The following is a 21,661-nucleotide window of genomic DNA, read 5'->3' as shown; positions in this document are numbered from 1 at the left end:
GTCTGTGAGCTGAGGCTGTCATCTACCCCATAGATTTGGTGAGGTTTAGGCGAGCTAATATGCGAGAAGTTCACAGAACAGGCCCGACTTGAAAAGTTATCCATTGCCTCTTTACTGAGCCACACAGTCCACTCACTGGCTCAGTCCAGAGCTTAGTCTGTGTGTGGGGGATGTGGGGCAGGCCACTGAACCCTGTCCTCATGTGTTCTTTGGTTTCTCTCTCAGGAAAAGCACCTCACTTCCTGCGACTCCAAAATGTTGAGGTGAATGTGGGGCAGAACGCCACGTTTCAGTGTATTGCTGGCGGGAAGTGGTCCCAGCACGACAAGCTTTGGCTCCAGGTAAGAACGGGAGAAGAGCTTGCTCACGTTGACCCAGCCTTTCAAAAGGAAGAAGGCTTTAGCTGTGAAAGTGTGTTGGGTATTGGGAGGGGGCATTCTTTAGTATCTCTGTCCCCAGAATGACTGATCTCCTTCAGCAGTCCTGCTAAATCTTCACTATACCTTTGCAAATGGAGAAACTGAAGCAAAACCAGAGTTCTGGATCTAGAATTCCCGAGTATGCCTTTCACCAAGTACTGTCTAACCAACTTGACCTTTTTAAGTACAGATCACTAGGGCTAAGACAAACTGGTCCTGGCTATGTGACATTATCAGATCTGTGTGTGTGTGTGTGTGTGTGTGTGTGCGTGTGCATGTGTATGTGTGTGTGATGTATGAACACCTGTGTGCACATGCATGTGGCAGCCAGAAGAGAACTTTAGGTGTCCTTTATCACTGAACTACATTCTTCCTTCAGACAAGGTCTCCCTCTCAACTGACATTTCTGGTCAGTGAGCCCTACAGATTCCCTGGTCTCAGTTCCCCGTGAACTAGGGTTACACATGTGTGTGACCACATCTCGATTGCAACGTGGATTGTGGAGGAATCAAACTCAAGTGATCTAGGGCCCTCTCAGGCCTGTGTACTTAAGCGCCAAGCACTCATAACCACTGAGCCGACTTCTCAGCCTGCTGTCACCAAACTGTGCTGTGCATGTGTGTGGTGTCCGTGAGTATGTTTATGGGTGTGCATATGTATGTGGGTACACGTGGGTATGTGTGGATGTAGGGGTCAAAAGTTGATGTCAGCTGTCTTCCTTAGTCATTGTCCACCCTATTTTTTTTTTCTAGACAGTATCTCTAGCTCATTGATCAGACTGTGTTAGCTACCCAGCTTGCACCAGCTTACAGACAGACATGTGTTGTCACACCCAACTCTTACATGAGGTCTAGGATTCCAAATAGGTCCTACTGCTATGGAATAAACACTTTATCCACTGAGCCATCTCCCCAGACCTGACATCATCAAATCTTGTCTAACGATTCTGGGATAGCCAGGTTAAAGAGAGAGAGAGAGAGAGAGTCATTCTTTCCCCTGAATCTGCACTAAAATGAATGCTGTGTTCTCTGGCTAAATGAGTCCATCAGTGAGTTCAGTGAGCAAAGTCCTTGAGGAAAGTGTTTTAAGCTTGGATCCCCTTTTTTTTTTTTTCTTTCATTTTTTTCTTATTGATGCTACTTCTCTAGGAAGATGAAAAAGTACCTCTTTGGGTAGGGAAAAAAGCCATAGATAAGGACACAGGACTAGATAGAATACACGTTAGTTGTGCTCTCTCTCTCTCTCTCTCTCTTTCTGTGTGTGTGAGGGGGTGCATATGAGGAAGGACATGGAAGAACTTCGGGGTGTTGGACCTCACCTTCCACCTTGAGACAGGGTCTCCCTTGTTGTTTGTGCCTGTATAGCTGCTAGTGTAGCTGGCCCACAATCTTCAAGGATGCTCCTGGTCTGGCCTCTCATCTCGTCCATAGTCATGCCCAGAGACCACAGACGAGTGGATCCAAGATCCCATTGTCAGGTGTCACAGTAACATTTGCTGTGTTGGAACAAAACACTTGACAAAAAGTGGTTGGTGGGAGCAAAATTATTTAGTTTGGCTTACAGTCTGGAGGGGAGGCTCCATGGTGGCAGGGGAAAAGGCAGAGGCTGGACTTCGCCTCCTTGCTGATATCAGGTAGACATCAGCAATGGGAGAGTGAGCCGATTCACACTAGCAAACTGGGGGTTAATAAACCTCAACGTCCATCCCCATTGACATATCTCCTTCCTCTAGCAAGGCCCCCTCTCCCAAACTGCCATCAGCTGGTGATCAGGCATTCAGGACATGAGCTTATGGGGGGCATCTGATTCAAACCACCGCATCAGGCTTGTGCAAAAATTGCCACACATTGCAGTCCACCCAGCCCACGAACACACATCGTGACAACTGTAGCATGTTCCCGTCACTGTGAACATAAGTTCTACATGCCAGAGTCTAAGCTGGGCTGCTCCACGCAACATCAGTGAACCACATGTGGCTGTGGGTAGTTAACATCTTTCTTTTATGAATAATATTATTTGATTTTTGAGGCAGTATCTCACTGTAGTGAAGTCTGACCTATAACACTCTGTAGCCCAGGCTGGCTTCAAACTCTGGGTGATCCTCTGATCTCAAACTCCCAAGAGTTGGGGTTGAAGGCATGAGCCAGTATGTCTGGCTTTTTCTTAATCAGTTTTTGTGTTTCTTTGTTTGGAGGGTATGATCTCACTCTAGCCCAGGCTGACCTGGATCTCCCTCTGTAGTTCTGGGCTGGTGCTGAACTCGCAGCGATCCTCCTACCTGCGCCTCCCAGTTTCTGGGATTAAAAGCTTGTGCCACCATGCCCGGCACGTTTGATTTACTTTTGCAGGTTTGTGTGTGTGGTGTGCGTGCACGTCTTGCGGGGCAGGGGCTGTGTATGTGAGTGCACATGTGTACGTGTGGAGACCAGAGGGGAGCGCCGGAGGTCTCCTTCAGTCGCTCTCCACCTCACTCTCTGAGACAGAGTCTCTTGCTGAACCACGATCACACTGATTTGGCTAGCCAGTGGGCCCCATCTCAGCCTCCCTGGTGCTGGGCTCATAGGAACATGCTGCCATGCCTGGTGCTTTACACTGGGTTCTGAGGATCCAGATCCAGGTTTTCATGCTTGTGAGGCAAGTACTTTACCCACTGAGCCAGCTCCTCACCCCCTCATTTGTTTTTAAATTAGTCTCTTTCTGTGCCTCTCTGTGTCTTTGTCTCTATCTCTTTATAGCTCAGCCTCTCTTATCTATCATCGATCTATATATCTATCATCTATCTATCATATGTCTATCATCTATCCTATCCTATCTATCCTATCTATCCTATCTATCTATCTATCTATCTATCTACCTACCTACCTACCTACCTACCTACCTACCTACCTACGTATCTATCATCTATGTATGTAACCTATGCTGATACTGAGCTCATGATCCTCTTGCCTCAGCCTCCCAAATTCTGGGATTATAGTTGTAAACCACTATGCCTCACTTCTATTTAACATTTTTTTTATTAAAACAATAAATAAAGGGCTGGGAAATGGGTTCAGCAGTTAAAGGCATTTCCTTGTAAAGCCTCTTGGCCCATGTTCAATACCCATTTAAGCCAAATCCACCAAGTGGTGCCTACATCTGGCCCTGGCATGGCCATCCTCTGTCTCTGTCTCTCTCTTTCTCTTCTTGCAAATAAACATTTAATAAAAAGTAAATGGCTTTATTGAATATAATGGAGATGTAAAATTTAAATTTTACTCTTTGGCAAGTTTGATAACTATTTCTACCATCAAGATATTAAACATAGGCATCACCTTCTAAAGTGTCCTTGTCTTTACCCCAGGGTGTAAAACACAGCCATCGGTCAGCTTCCTGCTACTGTGTAGTAATTATACACTGAATAATTTCATGTGAGTGGAATCAAACAGTACATACTTTTCTCTTAATCCGTTACTATAAGGTTTATGTGTGTCACTGTGTGCATCAGTACTTTATGTAGAAAGCTTGTACCGGAAATTACAATTCTGTGGATGTATCACAGTTTGCTTATAATCACCTGTTGGTAGCTACCTGTAGGGTAGTTTCAAGTTCTGACTGTTAAAAGGCTTCTGAGGATGCTCATCTGCTTTATCTGCAAGTCATTGTGTGGACATATTCTTTCATTCTTCTTGGTTGACATCTAGTAGTAGAATGGTTGGGTTATCTGTAGATGTATATTTAATGTTAAAAAAACCATGAAACTTTTCAGAAATGGCTGAATCATTTCACATTACTTCCAGCAATGTGTCAAAGTTTATTTCTTCTACACCCTCACCAGAACCCACTGTGGTCAGTTCATTCACCTGGTCATTAAAAATGCTGGACCTCGAGGGCTGGAGAGATGGCTTAGTGGTTAAAGCACTTGCCTTCAAAGCCTAACCACCCAGGTTTGATTCCCCCTTACCCACGTAAGCCAGATTCACAGGTTAACACATGAGTCTGGAGTTCATTTGTAGTGGCTAGAGGCCCTGGTGTGCACTCTCTCTCTCTCTCTCTCTTTCTCTCTCTCTCTCTCTGAAATAAATAAATGAAAAATAAAGTATTTTAAAAATAAAAGAATGAAATACTGCTGGGCATCGAGCTGGAAAGATTGCTCGGCGGTTGAAGATGGTTGCTTACAAGTCTTTTGACCTGTGTTTGATCTTCTCAGCACCCTTGGAAAGCCATGTGCAAAGTGGCACATGTGTCTGTCATCCTAACATGCCGACAGCCATCAGAGGCAGAGGCAGGAGAACCTGGAAGGTCACAGGCAGGAGCAGAAAGAGTGAGCCGGTCTCCAAAGGAAAGGGAGATAAAAAGTTCTGAGACTGTCCTCTGACTGCCACATATATGTTGTGGCCAGCATGCCCCCATACATGCACATCATGCATATGCACAGACACACACAGGAACAATAAAAACACTGCACATCATGCATATGCACACGCACACCCACATAGAAATGCGCAAATAATAAAGAAAAATGATATTTCATGTACTCTTTTGCCCAAGTGGCTCTGTGTATATTTTGATCTCAATTCATACTGTCACTTCTCTTCTTAGATTCAAGCTTTTTGGGAGGGTGGGGTGCAGTTAGAAATTCCCTGGCCAGAGAAAGCCCATCTTGGGTCCACCAACGCTTCTTGCACCTTACTGGTGGTAACAGCAGTGCCTGCCTCTCCTTGCATGCCATGCAATAGAGCTGTTTACACTTTCTATTACAGTTAGCCTGAAAGCACATCTTCTCCTCAGAAGTGTGTCATTTCAGTGGTGTAGACTCATGAATGAGGCAGGACTGTGGCAACATATTCAGAAACCTTGCTAGTGGTTTTCCAATTATTTTAGGATCATTATTGCTACAGTTCTGTATTGCATAGCCTCAACCTGTTAGCAGTAGGATGTTAAGCAGAACATCATGGAAGTTTTAAAGGAAATAGATTGAAATACCCAGCGTGGTGCTTTTATCCACCTTATTATTTATCTGCTCCTCAATGTAAACCCAATCTTCCTTCACAGGACATTTTTCAGGCGGCTTACAATGGGATATGAAACATGACAAGATAGCATAAGTTACAAGTAAAGCAACACACGATAGAAAAAGAGTACATCAGAGCTGGTCTTCCTGCTACAACTGCATTTCTGTCTACCCACTGCTGGCTGGTGGGTCACAAGTGCAGGGGCCACTCAACACCTCAGTTGCCAATGGAATAAAGAAAGCTTCCCAGATATACAGTTCACAAATGTCTATGAGATAAACATGAGCCAATTGCTCAGGAAAATTCTAACTGTTGTTCTCACAAAGGCCAGGCAGGCATGGCTCCCAGGAGTCTTCATGAAGAGAACACTGTGTGATGTGATGAACAGCGTCCTTACTACAGTCTTAGTGAGGGCACACAAACGGATTTCATGGGCCTGTCTCACATAATGGTGTCCTGGATAAAAGTAGGCTGGGAAGGTGGAGAGAGACAGACAGGGTGGTGGCCAACAGCTATGTCCCCCCAGATTTCTGTGAATCTCTTTCCACTGGGGGGTGGTTTACACTTAAGATGGAGATTGAATAGATTCAGTAACCATACCTGCAAAGAAGCCTTCGTGAAGATAGTCTTTCTCATCCATATTTCAGGGACTGTTATGAAGGAGACCACATGACAAATACCTCTGTATATAGCGCAGCAGAGGCAGATGTATAACCAAGCAGCTGGAAGTTGAGTAGTTTGTGCTGGTCACGGGGTGATCCACAGAAATGGAATCATTAGACATACCACATGCTCACGTACATACACACACACACACACACACACACACACACACACGTACATACACACATTCACACACTGCAAAGTGTAAATGGTTCTTTCTTTAATGGAAGATAATTAGGCAGCCAGCACCTGAAGCTTTCTGTGCCCCTATTCTTCTAATGAGTAACTCTGCTTATGGTAGTTTGCAAAGGAAATGTCTGTAAGTGGGGGTAGGCATGTACCTGCAAGCACTTTCAATAGGACAGAGAAAAAATAGGTTTGTTTGTTTATTATTTATTTATTTGAGAATGACAGACAGAGAAAGAGAGTGAGAGAGAGAGAAAGAATGGGCCTGCCAGAGATTCCAGCTACTGCAAACGAACTCCAGACGCATACGCCCCCTTGTGCATCTGGTTAACGTGGGTCCTGGGGAATCAAGCCTCGAACTGGGTTTCTTAGGCTTCACAGGCAAGTGCTTAACTGCTAAGCCATCTCTCCAGATGCAGAGAAAGAATAGGACACTTGAAAAGAACCTAAGTGTCCAACAAGAGAGGATGAATTAAGTCATTAAATGCCAGAGTGTGCCTAGATACTCAGTGACATTTTCACAGTATATAATTAAGTAAAATGAACAAATTATAAACTGCATATTCAATATGTTATCGAAAAATCCATGTACACAAACAAATATACATATTTGTTAATTTGTATCCTTATATACACACATAATACTATAAAACATACCTTAATATGATTACTGATTAATTTGATGGTAGATCATGATTTTTTTTTAATATTTTGTTTTCTGTAGTATCCAAACACTGAGAAATGAACACAGGGAACTAGAGTAAACAGAAGTAAATGCTTTAAGAAGAAAACTTGTCACTTCTTAGACAGGGATACACCGAGGACAGTGCGGAAGCCTGGAGTCAGGTGGCCCGTTTCAGTGGAAATGCTGACCCCCACCCCTGCCGTAAGGCCAAAGGTCAGACTCCCTCAAGCTTTTCCTGACACCCTCTCCAGAATTGCCATCAGATACTATCCATCCAGTAGAATGTTCAGAATATTCTGGCTGTGACCTGTCTTATCAAAATTCATGACTAATGGGCCTCTGTCCTCACCCCACTCTCCAGGGACTCCAGAGCAGACCCTGTCAGCCCCCCACCGTGGAGCTGACCTCAGGACCTCTCAACAGCCGTTGTGCTCTGCTGGGGGCTTGAACAACAAATAACATTTGCCATCTCAGAAACGAGGCCATGTGTCCAAATGCTCTGCGTGGGTCCCAGCAGGAGCCGTGTGCATGTGTTAAGACAAATCCCAGGCACTGGAGGAGAAGAGACTGGGGTCTGGCAGGAAAGGCTCCTGCCCCAGGAGCTGCTGAGCTGCAGCTGCACAGGGCTGGAGAGCGGGAGGCATGTCTGTCAGTCCTCATGACAGCTGTCTTCAGCCAACCTGTTTCCTCACTCCCGCAGGGCAGTGCTGGCTGCCAGCCCTGGGAGTGCTGTGTGGACCAGCGTCTCCTCCTCCTAACTGCTCTGAACTCAGCATTCCTCCTCGTAGGGTGTCTGCCTAGTGGCCACGCCATAACTGAGCAATGATGATAGAGTAAGGAAAGTACTCCTTGCAGCTGACGTTTATTGAGTGCCTATGCATGGAATGCATTTCATTACCACATCCATCTTTTAGAGAGCTGGTGCTGAGGCCCTCTGAGGAGGATGAGCCTTGGGTGGGGAAGTGAGGTCCTCACAATCACAATGGCAGTGAGCAGGATGTGACTGTGGCTTGCTTTGGGAAGGACAGGGCTCATTCTTTTTACATTTTTATTTCTATTAATTGTGAACTTTACTGTATGAACATGTTGTGTGTTGCTTGTATTCCCCTTGCTTTTGATACTTATACCCTCTCTATCTCTCCCCCAGCCCCATTCTATTAGCCCCATTCTATTGAGGGCCCTTCTTGATGTGGTTATTGGCATTCACTGTGGGGTCACGAGTGTATCATTATCACCTTGAGTCACCACTCCAGCTCTGCACTCTATTTAAGAGTCTTTCTATAAAAAAACAAATTTGGGCTGGGAGGTGGCTCAGTGGTTAAAGATACTGCACAATGATGACACCAGAACACACAGAAAACTACACATCTTGTAAATGTGAGGTCTAGACTTGCAATGTGGTTTTCTTCAAGTTCCATCTCTTCCTAGAAGTGGCCCTTGTAAGTGCCTCCAGTGCTTTCCCTGTTAAAGGCAACAGGTGCTTATCAGGCTTCCTACAAACACTTCTTGGCTTAGGTAGTTACATCATGACAGCCCATCTTGAGTGCATAACATTGAAAGCCTTTCCCTTCCTGATGGCCTGGATGACTGTGATCTAGGCTCACGGGCATTGTCCAGCACGTTAAGAGTATTGCTAGCAGCTCAAAAACAGATGACAATTAAAAACTTGAAGCATGCATGTTACTTTCACACCATTGCAAAGTTGCACACACTGCAAGCCAACCCATCTTGTGTGAAGTACTATCCAACCTTGACTGCTCTTTCAGCATTCAATGGTGCTGAACGTTCCCTCCTTGCAAATTTGCCTGATGGGCTATCAAGGGAACCTACTGCAGTTCCATAGATGCCTGTGGAGAACTTGAGACTCCTGAGCCAGAGACAAGAGACCCTGTTACTCTCCACCCAGGGGGTTAGTGTGGGCTTTGTGCTTGCATCCACTTCCCTTGCCCCTCATGGGGATAATGAGGGAAAGTAGTGGGCAGTGTGGCTCTAAATGGATATTTGCACACAGGAGGCCTGTGTCTCATGTAGTTGGAGAACCCTGTGTTTAGAAAACTACAATTTAATATTATTAACAGCCTTTTTGAGATACATTGTACAAAGTATAAAGCAACAGTTCTAGGTTTTGTTTTTTTTTTTTTTAAATATTTTTATTTATTTATTTGAGGGAGAAGAAATAAGAAAGAAGGAGAAGGAGGGAAGGAAGAAGAGAGAGAGAGAGAGAGAGAGAGAGGACACCAGAATCATGTGCTCTACAAACGAACTCCAGATAAATGTACCACTTTGTGCATCTGGCTTTATGTGGGTACTGTGGAATCGAACCCCAGTTGTTAGGCTTTGCAGGCAAGTGCCTTAACCACTGAGCAATCTCTGTAGCTCAGTTTCTGGGATTTTGCTGTTCTTGTTTTTCTGGAATTGTGGCACTGTCATGACATGCTTGATATTCTCTGCTGCTTTCCACCTGAATATAACTCCAGTCAACCAATAGTTCTGGGTTAGGAGTGTAGCTTAGTGGCGGGCCTTTTGTCTAGCACATGCTCAGTCCCTGATTTCAATTCCTAGCACTGCAAAATGCACACCAAAAGCAGCACTTGTAGGGCACCCTTGGGAAAGAAAACTGGGCTGGCGATATGGCTTAGTGCTTACAATACTTGCCTGCAAAGCCTAGGGACCAGGTTCAATTCTCCAGGACCCACGTAAGCCAGAGATGTACGAGGCAGCACATGCATCTGGGAGTTTGTTTTCAGTGCCTGGAGACCCTGATATGCCCATTCTCTCTGTCTGTCTGTCTGTCTGTCTCTCTCTCTCAAATAAATAAAGTTAAAATTCAAAGGAAGAAAATCTACATCTGCAGAAAAGCTCGCACGTTGTCTGAGGTTAGTGCCAGGGCATCCTTGGCCCCATCCCGTGTAACTCGCCTCGGAGGGAGGGCCCTGGCCAACTTTGTCCCGGAGCTCTCTCCTCTCTTCTGCTCTTGCTCTGTGTCTCCTCCCAGCCCGTCTTCAGTCCACGCTAGTCTGGGTTTTTTTTTTTTCCCCGCAGGTCATCTGACCCCTGTTTTGCCAGCATTTGGGAAAGAGTGGAGAGCAAGCAGCACTGATCCTTTCTCTCACGGAACCTACCTTCTAGTGGGACAGACAGACACTTGCACAGCTAATGACAAAGCTGGCTCATCACAGACGGGGAAAGCCCAAGGGGGAGGCCGAGGCTGCTGAGGGAAAGGGGGGGCGGAGTGGGGAAGGGGACATGCACAGGAGCAGCTCCCTCCTACGGTGGAGAAGGGCTGAGCTAGTCACAGGCCGAGGTGGCTGTCACCCAGGTGATGGCAAGGGTGCAGACCCTTCCTCACCTGCCAGTCCTTTGTTCAGGGCTCCGGGCTCCCTGTGGGGCTTATGCTAGGCTTCTCCTGACTCTGCAGGAGCTCTTGAACCCAGGCATCAGCCCTAAATGAGCCGCCGGCCATGCATGCGGCGGGCCTTTGGAGGGGTTTCAGCACAGCTAATCAAAAATGATTTATGTCTACTTCTATTTCTTTTAACTTTTAATAAAGAATAATCAGAAGCTATTCTTTAGAGGCTGCCAAATAGTACAAATGTGCTCTTAAGAGAATCAATGGGTGAGATTTTAGCAAGTTTCCAGATGTCATGCTATTGCCACAGTAGGAATGGGAGTGAAAAGAATATTCATGTCCAGTGAATTGTGGGAATGTCACCTAAATATTTTCTGGCCAGGAGACTTTTGGAACAATGAAAAACAATTTTTTTTTCAGCTGAAAATGATGGACCTAATTATTTATTTATTTACTTGTTTATGTTTTGATTCTAGAAGAGCTGCTTGGACACTACATATATATATATATATATTTGAATACCTTCTATACAGTAAGCTTCCAATGTGTTGTGTGTAGAATGAGAAACATTTTCCTTTTATTAAAGACTGTAATGTCCTCGCTTTTGCCAATTACAAATCAATTGCAAGGCTGCCTGCTCTCTCTGCAATAATGACAGCCATTTTTTTTTCAGGCTATGTCTGTTCTCTTTGTAAAGGGAGTAATGTCATGACATCAGAGGAGAATGGATGGGGAATTACAAAATGGTGAGGCCATTGTAGGTACTTTGATAGACAGGAGGGAGGCAAGCAGTGTGTGGCCCGTGTATGAGCCCTGCTCTCGTTTTCCACACTGGACGGTTCCTGAGATAGAGCCGTCCTACCTGAGGATGGAAAGGTGTGCTATGGATCGGGATACTAAAGTCTAGGCCTGTATAGACACTGTTCTTCCATGGGGCATAGTCTGTCAAACCAGGCTGACCTACCTTCTAGGAACAAAACAAGCCCAGAGGAGGTAGGATGTAAGTAGCTCTGAAAGAGATATGAAAACGAAAAGGGAAAAAAGGAAAGAGGAGAGCGAGAGGGAGAGATGTAGGGAGGGAACCGAGGAGAGGGAAAGACAGATTTCAAAGGCCGTTGTTACTGTGATGAGATAGACATGGGTGCAAGTGGGATTCAGAGGAGCCACTGGTTAAGCTGTAAAATGCCTTTGCTTGGTTTAGACTATTTGTCTCAACCCTGGATGGACAGACCAGATTGAACTGGAAAAAAAAAAAGTTTCATGGGCATGGAGCTGGGTGAGCAGACAGAGGGACATAAGACGTAAACTTCTGATAAAGGGGCCCAGTCACCTTTAGGTCTGGCCTCAGAGTGTGGCCAGAGAACTTCGGGTGCCCTCTTTTGTTGCTCACCTGTGTATTTCCTTGAGACAAAGTCTCTCCCTCAACCTGGAGCCACTGCTTTTGGTCCGCAAGCACTGGCCATTCTCCAGTCTCCTCCCTCCACCTCCTTGTAGGTCTTGAGGCACAGACATGCGTGGCTGTTACAGTTACTTTCCCAAGGCTGGGATAAACACCTGACCAGAAGCAGCTTATGACAGGAAACAGTTTACTTCAGGTTTACAGATTTGAAGGGGAGCTTGTTCATGGCGGAAGAAGCCTGCTCACTTCATGGTATATCCATAGCAGAGAGACAGCCACTGGTACCAGCAAGCACGAGCTGGCTCCAAACTCCTCTCTTAGGGCTAGACTCAAGGTCAGCCCCCAGTGACATACCTTCTCCAACAGGCCACAGCCTACTGGAAACTATGTAGGGAGCTTAATTAAAAATTCCTGAGACGGACCAGTAGTTCAGGCAATTGCCTGTAAGGCCTAAGGACACAGGTTCAACTCTCCAGGACCCAGGTAAAGCCAGATGTACAAGGTGACACATATATCTGGAGTTTGTTTGCAAAGGCTGGAGGCCCTGGCAATTGTTCTCTCTCTCTCTCTCTCTCTCTCTCTCTCTCTCTCTCTCTCCCTCCCTCTCTCTCTCTCTGTCAAATAAGTAAATAATTTTAAAAGTACCCAAGCCTCTGGGGCCATTTATATTCAACCCACCAGAGTGGCCATGCCCAGCTGTAACTTGGGCACTTGAGAACTGAACCTTGGTTGTCTCAGACCTCTCAGGACCTCATGCTTACACAGAAAGCACACTTACCTTCTCAGCTGTCTTCCCAGCTACCAATCTGTGGTTTTGGCAAGATATCTAGTCTAAGGCATATTGCTTGACATTTCCTTTATCTGTGCTTCAGTTTCCTCTCTTGACTTCATCTGTATTTGAAATAGGATTTTACTAGGTAGCCCAGGCTGGCCTCAAGCTCTTATCTTGCTGCCCTTCAAGTGTTGGAATCACCACACCTGGCTTAATTGGGAATAATAAAGGACCAATGTCAGACATCAGAATCACCTGCAAAAATAGGTCGATTAGGGCTGGAGAGATGGCTTAGTGGTTAAGTGCTTGCCTGTGAAGCCTAAGGACCCCGGTTCGAGGCTCGGTTCCCCAGGTCCCATGTTAGCCAGATGCACAAGGGGGTGCACGCATCTGGAGTTCGTTTGCAGAGGCTGGAAGCCCTGGCGCGCCCATTCTTTCTCTCTCCCTCTATCTGTCTTTCTCTCTGTGTCTGTCGCTCTCAAATAAATAAATTTAAAAAATGGACAAAAAATTCATTTAAAAAAAAAAAAGGTCGATTAAAGAAGAGCTAAGCCGGGTGTGGTGGTGCACCCCTTTAATCCCAGCACTCGGGAAGCAGAGGTATGAGGATCACCATGAGTCTGAGGCCACCCTGTGACTACATAGTGAATTCCAGGTCAGCCTGGGCCAGAGTGAGACCCTACCTCAAAAAAAAAAAAAAAAAAAGAGCCAGAGTTCCCGATTCATAAAGTCTAAAGTACTACTGGAAAGCTCCCATTTCTAGTTCACATGATTCCATGAGGATGCTAACACAGGCTGGGGGCCGGCTTTGAGAACCAAAGCTCTGGGCTATTCTAAGAGAGCTGCTTTTTCCAGTCCCACCCTGTTTTCCTCCATGAAGTACACTATTTCAACCCTCAGCTTTATGTTTATGTTTTACTCTTTTTTGCTGCTTTGTTGGAATCTTTGCCCAACCTGTAAATTCCTCTGGGCAGAAATTATACCTTCCACACTCTGCACTCTCTCATTTTCTGTTTTTTAAAATAACGAGTACATTTCTAGTGTGATTAATAATAGAAAAGGAAAAGAAGAGAAAACTCAAGACCACTAGTACCCATAAACAACACCTACAAATGGATATTGGCCCTGGAATTTTCTTAAAAAATATACACTTCTAACACGTTCCCTAGAGCTGCTGAGATGGCTGGACTAGAGACCACCCTTTGAGAAGAGCTCGAACAGGGATTTTAAAAGGATTAAGTCACCTCTGTCATGTGAGCCAGTGAGCACAGTGCTTAGTACAAACTGAATCCTCAGAAATGCCACATAGGGCCAGGTGATTTTATGGCAACCAATATTGATCACGACACTTTTCATAAATATGTAGTACCCAGTGTCAGAAGTATGTGTTTGTACCATGTTAGGGATTATTAGAAATTCTTTTCCAATTCTAATCCAAAATTTGTTTATTGATTTTTTTTCTTTAATGAAATTCAGGTCAGCAACTCATACAGCAAGTTTTAAAAGCAAACATTTGAACACAGTGCAGCACAAAGATAATGTGATACTTGAATGATATGGAATGGCAACAGGAAATTTGAATATCACTGTTTTCTATATTTAAATCATTGTATTTTTGTTTATTTATTTTATTATTTGGATTTTTGAAGTAGGGTCTCACTCTGGCTGAGGCTGACCTGGAATTCACTATGTAGTCTTGGGATGGCCTCAGAGTCATGGCGATCCTCCTACCTCTGCCTCTTGAGCGCTGAGATGAAAGTTGCGTATAACCATGACATTGCATTTTTATAAGGGAAGTTTTTGTGTATAGTAAAATCCCTGCAGTTTATAACGTAAAGTAGTCCTGGATCTGAGCCAAGGGGCCTCAGGCAGCACCCACTGATGTTAAGTGGCGAGTGCAGTGCAGTGCAGTGCAGGATGTGTGTGCCGTGTGTTTGGGGCCAAGGCTGCAGTGAAGTTGCAAGGTGAAACATGGGTGAGGGTGAGAGCTGCCAGAAACATCAGCTTGGGTCTGCATTTGATTTTGAATGGATGTCTGGCTGTTACATATTCAGAACCCTTTTACTGTTGCCAGAATTTCTCACCACCCACCATTCGCTGACATGCCCCCTGGTGGGGTTGCCATCCTCAGTTTAGGAAACTGTGTTACAGGGTGCATTCCCACTATGAGTTCCACAAGGCATCAGGTGGACGCAACACTTGAGTTAGGATGGGGCTTTGCTTAGCCTCTTTCCTTGACCTCTCCTCCTTGTCTTTTGTCCTGAGAGCTCTCCGTGGGTCACTGAGTCTCATGCTTAGCTTCCAGGGAGCCCAGGCTTGTGACAGTATTTAGTGGCGAAGAAAGACACTTGTATAACTAATGGTCCCGTTTACTCATCCCAATGTGAGGAGGATGGCAGGGGAGAGGCAGAGGCCCATTGGGAAAAAACAAAACAAAAAAAACCAAACAAACAAAACTTGTTTGGCTTGTAAAAGCAGAAGAACTAGAGAAGATGATTCACCTTTAGAAAAATAAAGTCTTGAAAAATTTGCCCCCCTTATTCAAGCAATGAGAAATTACTCATTATCCTTTTGAATGTTATCAGAGACTGAAGAAAATCAACATGGCTATGTCTGCGTGACCTCAACAGTGAGTAGGACGAAGAAAATTGGGCCAAATATGTGCCTGCCTCGACTTTTCTCCTCACACTCCCTTAGGCGGAATCTCAAAGACCAATGTCTGGGGAGCATGAGGTTATGGGAGAGGGGGTGTTTGCTCAGCGATCTGAGCTGTTGTCTTAATGCCATGCTCAGCCGTGAGCCATTAGGTTCATTTTGGGGAGGCTCCATAATGAAAATCTGTAAGCCTTCTAAGTCCTTTATTCATTGTTATGTGTGTTATCAATGTTTTTGTAAGTATTTATTATGTTTTCCTGTATAGCTGAGTTCTAACACTTTTGTACTTTAACAAATGTTATAAACATTTCAAAAAAATTTACCCCCCACCCAAATAAAAAGAAACATGTTTTTTTGAAATTTCAAAGGAAAGATATGCTTATCTCTGAAAAACTCTAAGAGCCTGGAAAAGAAAAAAAAAAAAAAGGCAGAGAGATGGACAAGGGCTGGATCCGACCACATGTTTTCTAAACTTCCTGGATCTTCCTCATCCTACTTCTCTGTGGCTATTCCCAACCTTCTAATCCTGCTTCTTGTTCCTAGACCCCTAGCATTCACACCTCCGTGTTATATGGTTCCCGACATGATGTCTTGGTTTCAGGCGCCATGCATCCCTCATCTTCTTCATCTTTCCCATGTTGCCCAAGTGCAAGGACCTTGATTTCTCAGTATTTATCTACTTAACCAAACTTCCTTTCATCTTCTTCCTTTGAATTTCCTCTGTGGCTCGGATGGTGTCTGCGCTCTGTATTGTGTGACTCTGTTGAAATTCCTTCTCCATGCGGCCACAGCACTGGGGCATCTGGGACTCTTCCCACCTGAGCAGCTGTGCCTTGGTCTTCTGGTGCCTCTCGATTTCTGTCTTCGGGATTCTGAGTTCCTACTCTCGTGCCTTAACCTTCAGTCTTTAAATGCCCTTTCCTGCTTTGTTTTAACCAGTCATACTTACAGGCTACTGCCACCTGGTCTCTCTGAACGTAACCTCCATTTCTCCTTGCCTGTGGTCCATCACTGTACTATTTCTATCTTGACTCTGGGCCCTCCTGCTTGTCCCTGTCCTGCTGTTGCCTGCTCCCAATATGACAAGTGTGATTATCAAAAAGCCTGTTTTCCAGAGATTTTATAAGACAACCTCTAATTTCCTCTCCTTCAGCTGGAGAAAGGCTCTTTAGTTCAGGAGCTAAACAGAAAAATGTGAACCATTCGGGGTTCACACTTAATCCTCTCCAGTTCTGCTGGAATCTGACATCATTAGGAAGATAAGTAAATAATACTGGAGGTGACATCAAGATAAAATCTAAATGTGAACAATGCATGTTTTGCACTTAACCAGGCTTTTCTCTTAATATTAGTTTCTTATTGCTACTGTAATAAATTCCACAAACTTAATGGTTTAAAACAAATTTATTTGTAGATATGAGAAGTGCAAAGGGAGTTTCATTAAATTTTGAGCAAGGCTGCAAGGTGTGGGTGGGCTGTGCTCCTCAAAGGACCACAGGTTGGGAGAGCTTACATATGTTTACTTTGCATGACATTAAAGTTCATGCACAAGTTATAATTCTGTGTTGGGCTGTATTCAATGCTACCCCTGGCTACCTGGAGCCCCCAGGCCATGGTTGGATATGTCTGTAAGATTTTGAGGATAATCTCTTACCTGTTCTAGCTGTCATAGGTTTTTGTGTTTCTTTTTGTTGTTGTTGTTTTTGTTTATTTATTTTTTTGAGGGAGGGTCATTTCTAGCCCAGGCTGACCTGAAACTCACTATGTAGTCTCAGGGTGGCCTTGAACTCACAGCTATCCTCCTGCCTCCCAAGTGATGGGATTAAAGGCATGTGCCACCACACCCGGCTCCAGAGGTTTTTGTGTTTCTTAACTTGGGACTCCTTCCTAGAGCTTTGAGAGAGTAGCTGCCCCCCACCACAACTTATCCTTCTGTCCAAACCTCTTTCTCTGACCTTCCTCCTTCATCCATGAAGATCCCAGGTTGAGAATCCCAAATGATGTTCCAACCTCATAATTCCTTACTGAGCAATACATTTAAAGTCTGTTTTGTCAGGCAAGAAAACATCCATAGGTTCTAGTGATTAGGATGTGTAATTTGGAGTAGGGAGGGTCTGATATTAGGTGAAGTACTTTTTCATGCTAACTTCATGGCTAATTTGGAAAACTCTTATAACAGCAGCATGTTTCTTTGTGTGCTGAATGTTTCACATACCTGGTCTTCATAATTGGATGTTTGTGACAAATTCATTTTGAAAAATGGTTTGAGAAAACTGAAGCCTATTTAGGACTGAATTTGTCTGTTCTGTGTTACACTCACTGGGCATCTGACTTCGTTTGTAACCTTATTTTATTTTTTGCATGTGTATGTGTGTGGTGTGCGTATGTTTCCATGTGGATGCATATTCATGTGTGGGTGCTCATGTGTGTGTATGCATGTGGAGATGTAATCCTAACACCCAGGAGGTAGAAGGAAGAGCATCAGAAGCTCAAGCTCATGCATGGCTACCTAGTAAATACAAGGCCAACATAGGCTACATGAGACCTTGTCTCAAAACAATAAATAAATAAAAGAGATAAAGACTGAGAGACAAAGGAAAGAAAGATAGACAGAGAGGCAAAAGTATTCATTACATTAAAAAAGAAAATCAGGTTGGACAATAAGAGCCCTGTGGCACTTACCATCTTGTGAGGCAAAACCCCTGGCCAGAAACAGTGTACGGAAGGAACAAATTTATTTTGGCTTACAGTTTCAATGAGAAGTTCACCACAACAGGGGAAGCCTGGCAGAGCAAACAGCAGCAGCAGAGAGGAAGTGGGAACAGTGAGCTACTCAGCATTGGCAAGGGGGGCCTGCCCTGTGAAATCCCAAGGGCTCACTCCTAGCGATATACCTCTTCCAGCAAGGCTCTACGTCCTAAAGGCTCTACCAACTAGGGGCTAAGTATGAGGCTTAATCACAAACACATGAGGCTAAGGGGAATATAATTACATTCAAACCACCAAATGCCAAAGCCCCACCATTCACCAATCTCTACCAATGGCAGGAATAGAGAATATAGGCTCTCTATAGTGTCCTTGTTTCTCCTGACGTACGTCCTCCCAGTTATTCTGCATCTCTTCTCCAAATCAGATTCAATCTTTTTTTTTTTTTTTGTCAGACTCCCCTCTGCTTCCTTCCTAGTTGCACTATTATGAGAAGAGAAATTGCCTTCATTCTCTGTTAGTTTCATCTACTTGGGTTTAAACTGTACCTACCATTTCTTATAAAGATGTCCTAAGGCATGAGGCAAGTAGTTGGCAATTTTATCCCTAATGACACCTTTCCACTGACATTATTTCTTTTTTTCCTGTTCATGTTGGGTTCTGTCCATCATGGGAGGAGCTTAAGGCTGCCTCTCCTACTGTCTTGGTTTGTGAAATATGTCATTTACAGTATTATTTTGAAATATACAGGTGATATATGTTTGAAGCAGGAAGCCTAGACAATGTGAAAAATAATAAAAGAAGAAGAAAACTGTCCCCTATGATCTCCTTCTGTAGTCCGGAACAGATCTCTTAGGTGCCTTTCAGTGGGGCCTTCAATGCTGCACCCTGACTTGAGATCCACTGCACCCCGCTGGCGTTGGTACTGCCTCATGCTGCTGAGCTGGAGGCCCTGTGTGCTCTGGCATCCTCATCCTGAGCTGTCTCTGGTGGGGGGTGGGTTGGAAGATGACATGGAAAAAATAGGTCATGCGTGTAGTGATACTATCTATTCTGTGGAGGAAGCAATGAAGGTTACATACCACAAGACTTGGGGCGCAGGAATCATAAACCACGAGGTTTCTGTAAATCCAGTCAGGCAATTAAAATACCCCATTTCACTTTGAGAGAGAGAAAAAAATATATAGGAAAGAAGGCAGTGGGGATCAGGTCTTAAGAAAAAGCATGTTTGACTTGATGCCGGAAAGCCTGGATGAGGGAGGCACGGATTTGTTCTACGTATTTATTTAACCTCTTTGACATTTGAATTCTTCTGAGAAGCACAGCTCATAATACACACCTCAACCAGACTGTGAAGATTAAAGAGAAGGATTATACAAAAGTGCCCTGTCATATACTCAGGGCTGAGTAAATATCCAGTGAAACTACATACACATGTGTGCCTTGTTGGTTACCGAGACGTGCCACTGAGAGTCAATCTAATTCAGCACATCACACCTCAAACTCGGCATACTGAAGATAGTCGTGTGTGTACACCTTGATTTTACTCATGTCAGTCACACTGACATTGGAAATGGATAAAGTCTTTTATTTGGGGAGCTCACCACTTAAAATAGGGACCAGTAACATAACACATAACACAGCTCAGATGCCTTTCAGAGTGTGGTATGGTTGATATGGGAACTTACTAGAGATGAACATGGGATTGAAGAGAAAGGGGGACGTGCCGGGCAGAGGACAGAGCACATGGCAAGGAGGAGACGTGTTGAGAAGTCCCTGTTAATAGTTCAGCATCTATGAGCGAGGCGTCAGTCATAAGTTGTGGGGCTGGAAGCCAAGTTGTTTATTAATGTTCTACATGGGCTAGGCTTGCATTAATCTACTGAAGATTGTCTTTGAAGGAGAGTTGATTTATTTTTGATGCCATGAAGTAATATAGGAAGGTGAGAGGTTAAAAAATGACAGCTAACCCCAAATGTGAGCTAAGCAAGGAGACAAGGAGATTGGAAAGAGCTTTTGCCTCAACTGGACACCCTTCCTCTTGAATTGGCTCATTTATTATTTTCTCCCTTTTTCCCTCCTCACATCTTTCCCACTCCAGATCTACCTTTCTCTGCCTCTCCTTCCTTACACCTTTCCTTTTTCCCCTCCTTTCCTTGTATTTACTTATTTATTTAAGTCTGAGAAAGAGGCAGATAGAGAAAGAGATAAGGGGCATGCCAGGGCCTCCAGCCACTACAGTCGAACTTCAGACACATGTGCCACCTTGTACATCTGGCTTACGTGGGTACTGGGGAATTGAACCTGGACCCTTAGGCTTTGTGGGCAAGTGCCTTAACCACTAAGCAATCTCTCTAGCCCCATTCCTGTTTGTTTGTTTGTTTTTTCTTCCTTCTAGTCTTCCTTCCTGATTCTTTTTTTTTTCAGGATTTATTTATTTATTTATTTATTTATTTTGAGACACAGCCTTGCTATATAGCCCAGGTTTCCCAAGTGCTGAGATTACATATATGCCCCATCACACCCAAGTGGCCAAGTTTGTTTATGAGTCAGATCAGTAGTTCAACTCAGGTGTAAGTCCTTTGCTCTTTTAAGGAAGTCCTGGGTATCAGGTGGAGGGCATGTGTGTTGGAGTTTGCCAGGAAGCCTGTGATGTTATGATTTCTTCAATCTTTCCTGTCTTCTGTCCTCAGCAATGGAATGGCAGAGATACGGCCCTCATGGTCACACGTGTGGTCAACCACAGGCGCTTCTCTGCCACAGTCAGCGTGGCTGATACCGCCCAGCGCAGTGTCTCCAAGTACCGCTGTGTGATACGCTCGGATGGCGGGTCTGGCGTGTCCAACTACGCGGAGCTGATTGTGAAAGGTGAGTGCCTCCAACTCCTGGCTTTATTTACTGAGCGGCTGGATTCCAGAGCCATCTCCGCTCTACCCATACACAGCTGGGAGCTACCTGGAGAAGTGAAAGCCAGTTCTCTCACATGTTGTGTCCCTCTCTTCACGTTCAACACACAGGACATGTTTTCCCTCTCCTTCACTTTCCCCAAAGAGGAAGTTATGGTGAAATTAAAAATAAATAAATAAACAAAACATAGCATTGTTGTTCAAAGTTCAACCTCACATAAGGATACTTATATTAAAGCACATGGATATCAGCTGGAGAGGTGGCAGAGTAGATAAGGCACTTTCCCATAAAGCCTAACATCAGAGTTCTATTTCCCATTACTTATGTAAAACCAGATGCACAAAGTGGAGCATGCATGTGGAGTTCACTTGCGGCAGCCTCTCTTAGCCGGGCATGGTGGCACATGCCTTTAATCTCAGTATTCAGTAAGCTGATGTAGGAGGATCTCTGTGAGTTCAAGGCCAACCTGAGACTGCGTAGTGAATTCCAGTTCAGCCTGGGCTAGAGCAAGAGCCTACCACCCAAATAATAATAATAAATATAAATATATAAATATAAAATATAAATATATAAATATAAATAGTAATAAATTTTAAAAAGGTTTGTGGATACATAACAAAGGGAACATCTCTAAATATGTGCTTTGTGTGTGTTTAAGGTCAGGATGAACATATGTCCTCACGCTTCCATGACATTCCACTGTGTTGTTCTCTCCAGATAGTTTCTGAGGGATTTAGAATTGAAAATTCTATACAATGACAATATTTTTGAATGACTTTTCAAACAAATGATCCTGGTGTTCCGTGATCTTGACTTGGCGCTTACTAATTTTCTTGTTATCTTAAGGTACACCTCCATACTTTCCTTTAAAATTCATGCCTGGCTTCCTTTCTTGCATCATTTGAGAAGTCACACGTCTCACTTATTTG

The 21,661-nt window shown here is 44.3% G+C and overlaps 1 protein-coding gene across 5 annotated transcripts in view; it reads left to right on the top strand.

Moving 5' to 3' along the window:
- Ptprt (protein tyrosine phosphatase receptor type T) overlaps positions 1-21,661 on the top strand; it is a 1,232,244-nt gene that overhangs the window by 512,678 nt on the left and 697,905 nt on the right. For all 5 annotated transcript variants that reach the window (XM_045155759.1, XM_045155757.1, XM_045155760.1 and 2 more), the window contains exons 5-6: positions 226-341; positions 20,519-20,693. In XM_045155759.1, coding sequence (XP_045011694.1) covers positions 226-341; positions 20,519-20,693 — 291 coding nt within the window. The remainder of the gene's footprint in view (positions 1-225; positions 342-20,518; positions 20,694-21,661) is intronic.

Source organism: Jaculus jaculus, chromosome 8, assembly GCF_020740685.1.
Source record: "Jaculus jaculus isolate mJacJac1 chromosome 8, mJacJac1.mat.Y.cur, whole genome shotgun sequence".
Taxonomy (NCBI): Eukaryota; Metazoa; Chordata; class Mammalia; order Rodentia; family Dipodidae; genus Jaculus; species Jaculus jaculus.
This window is presented reverse-complemented; position numbering and strand designations above follow the sequence as displayed.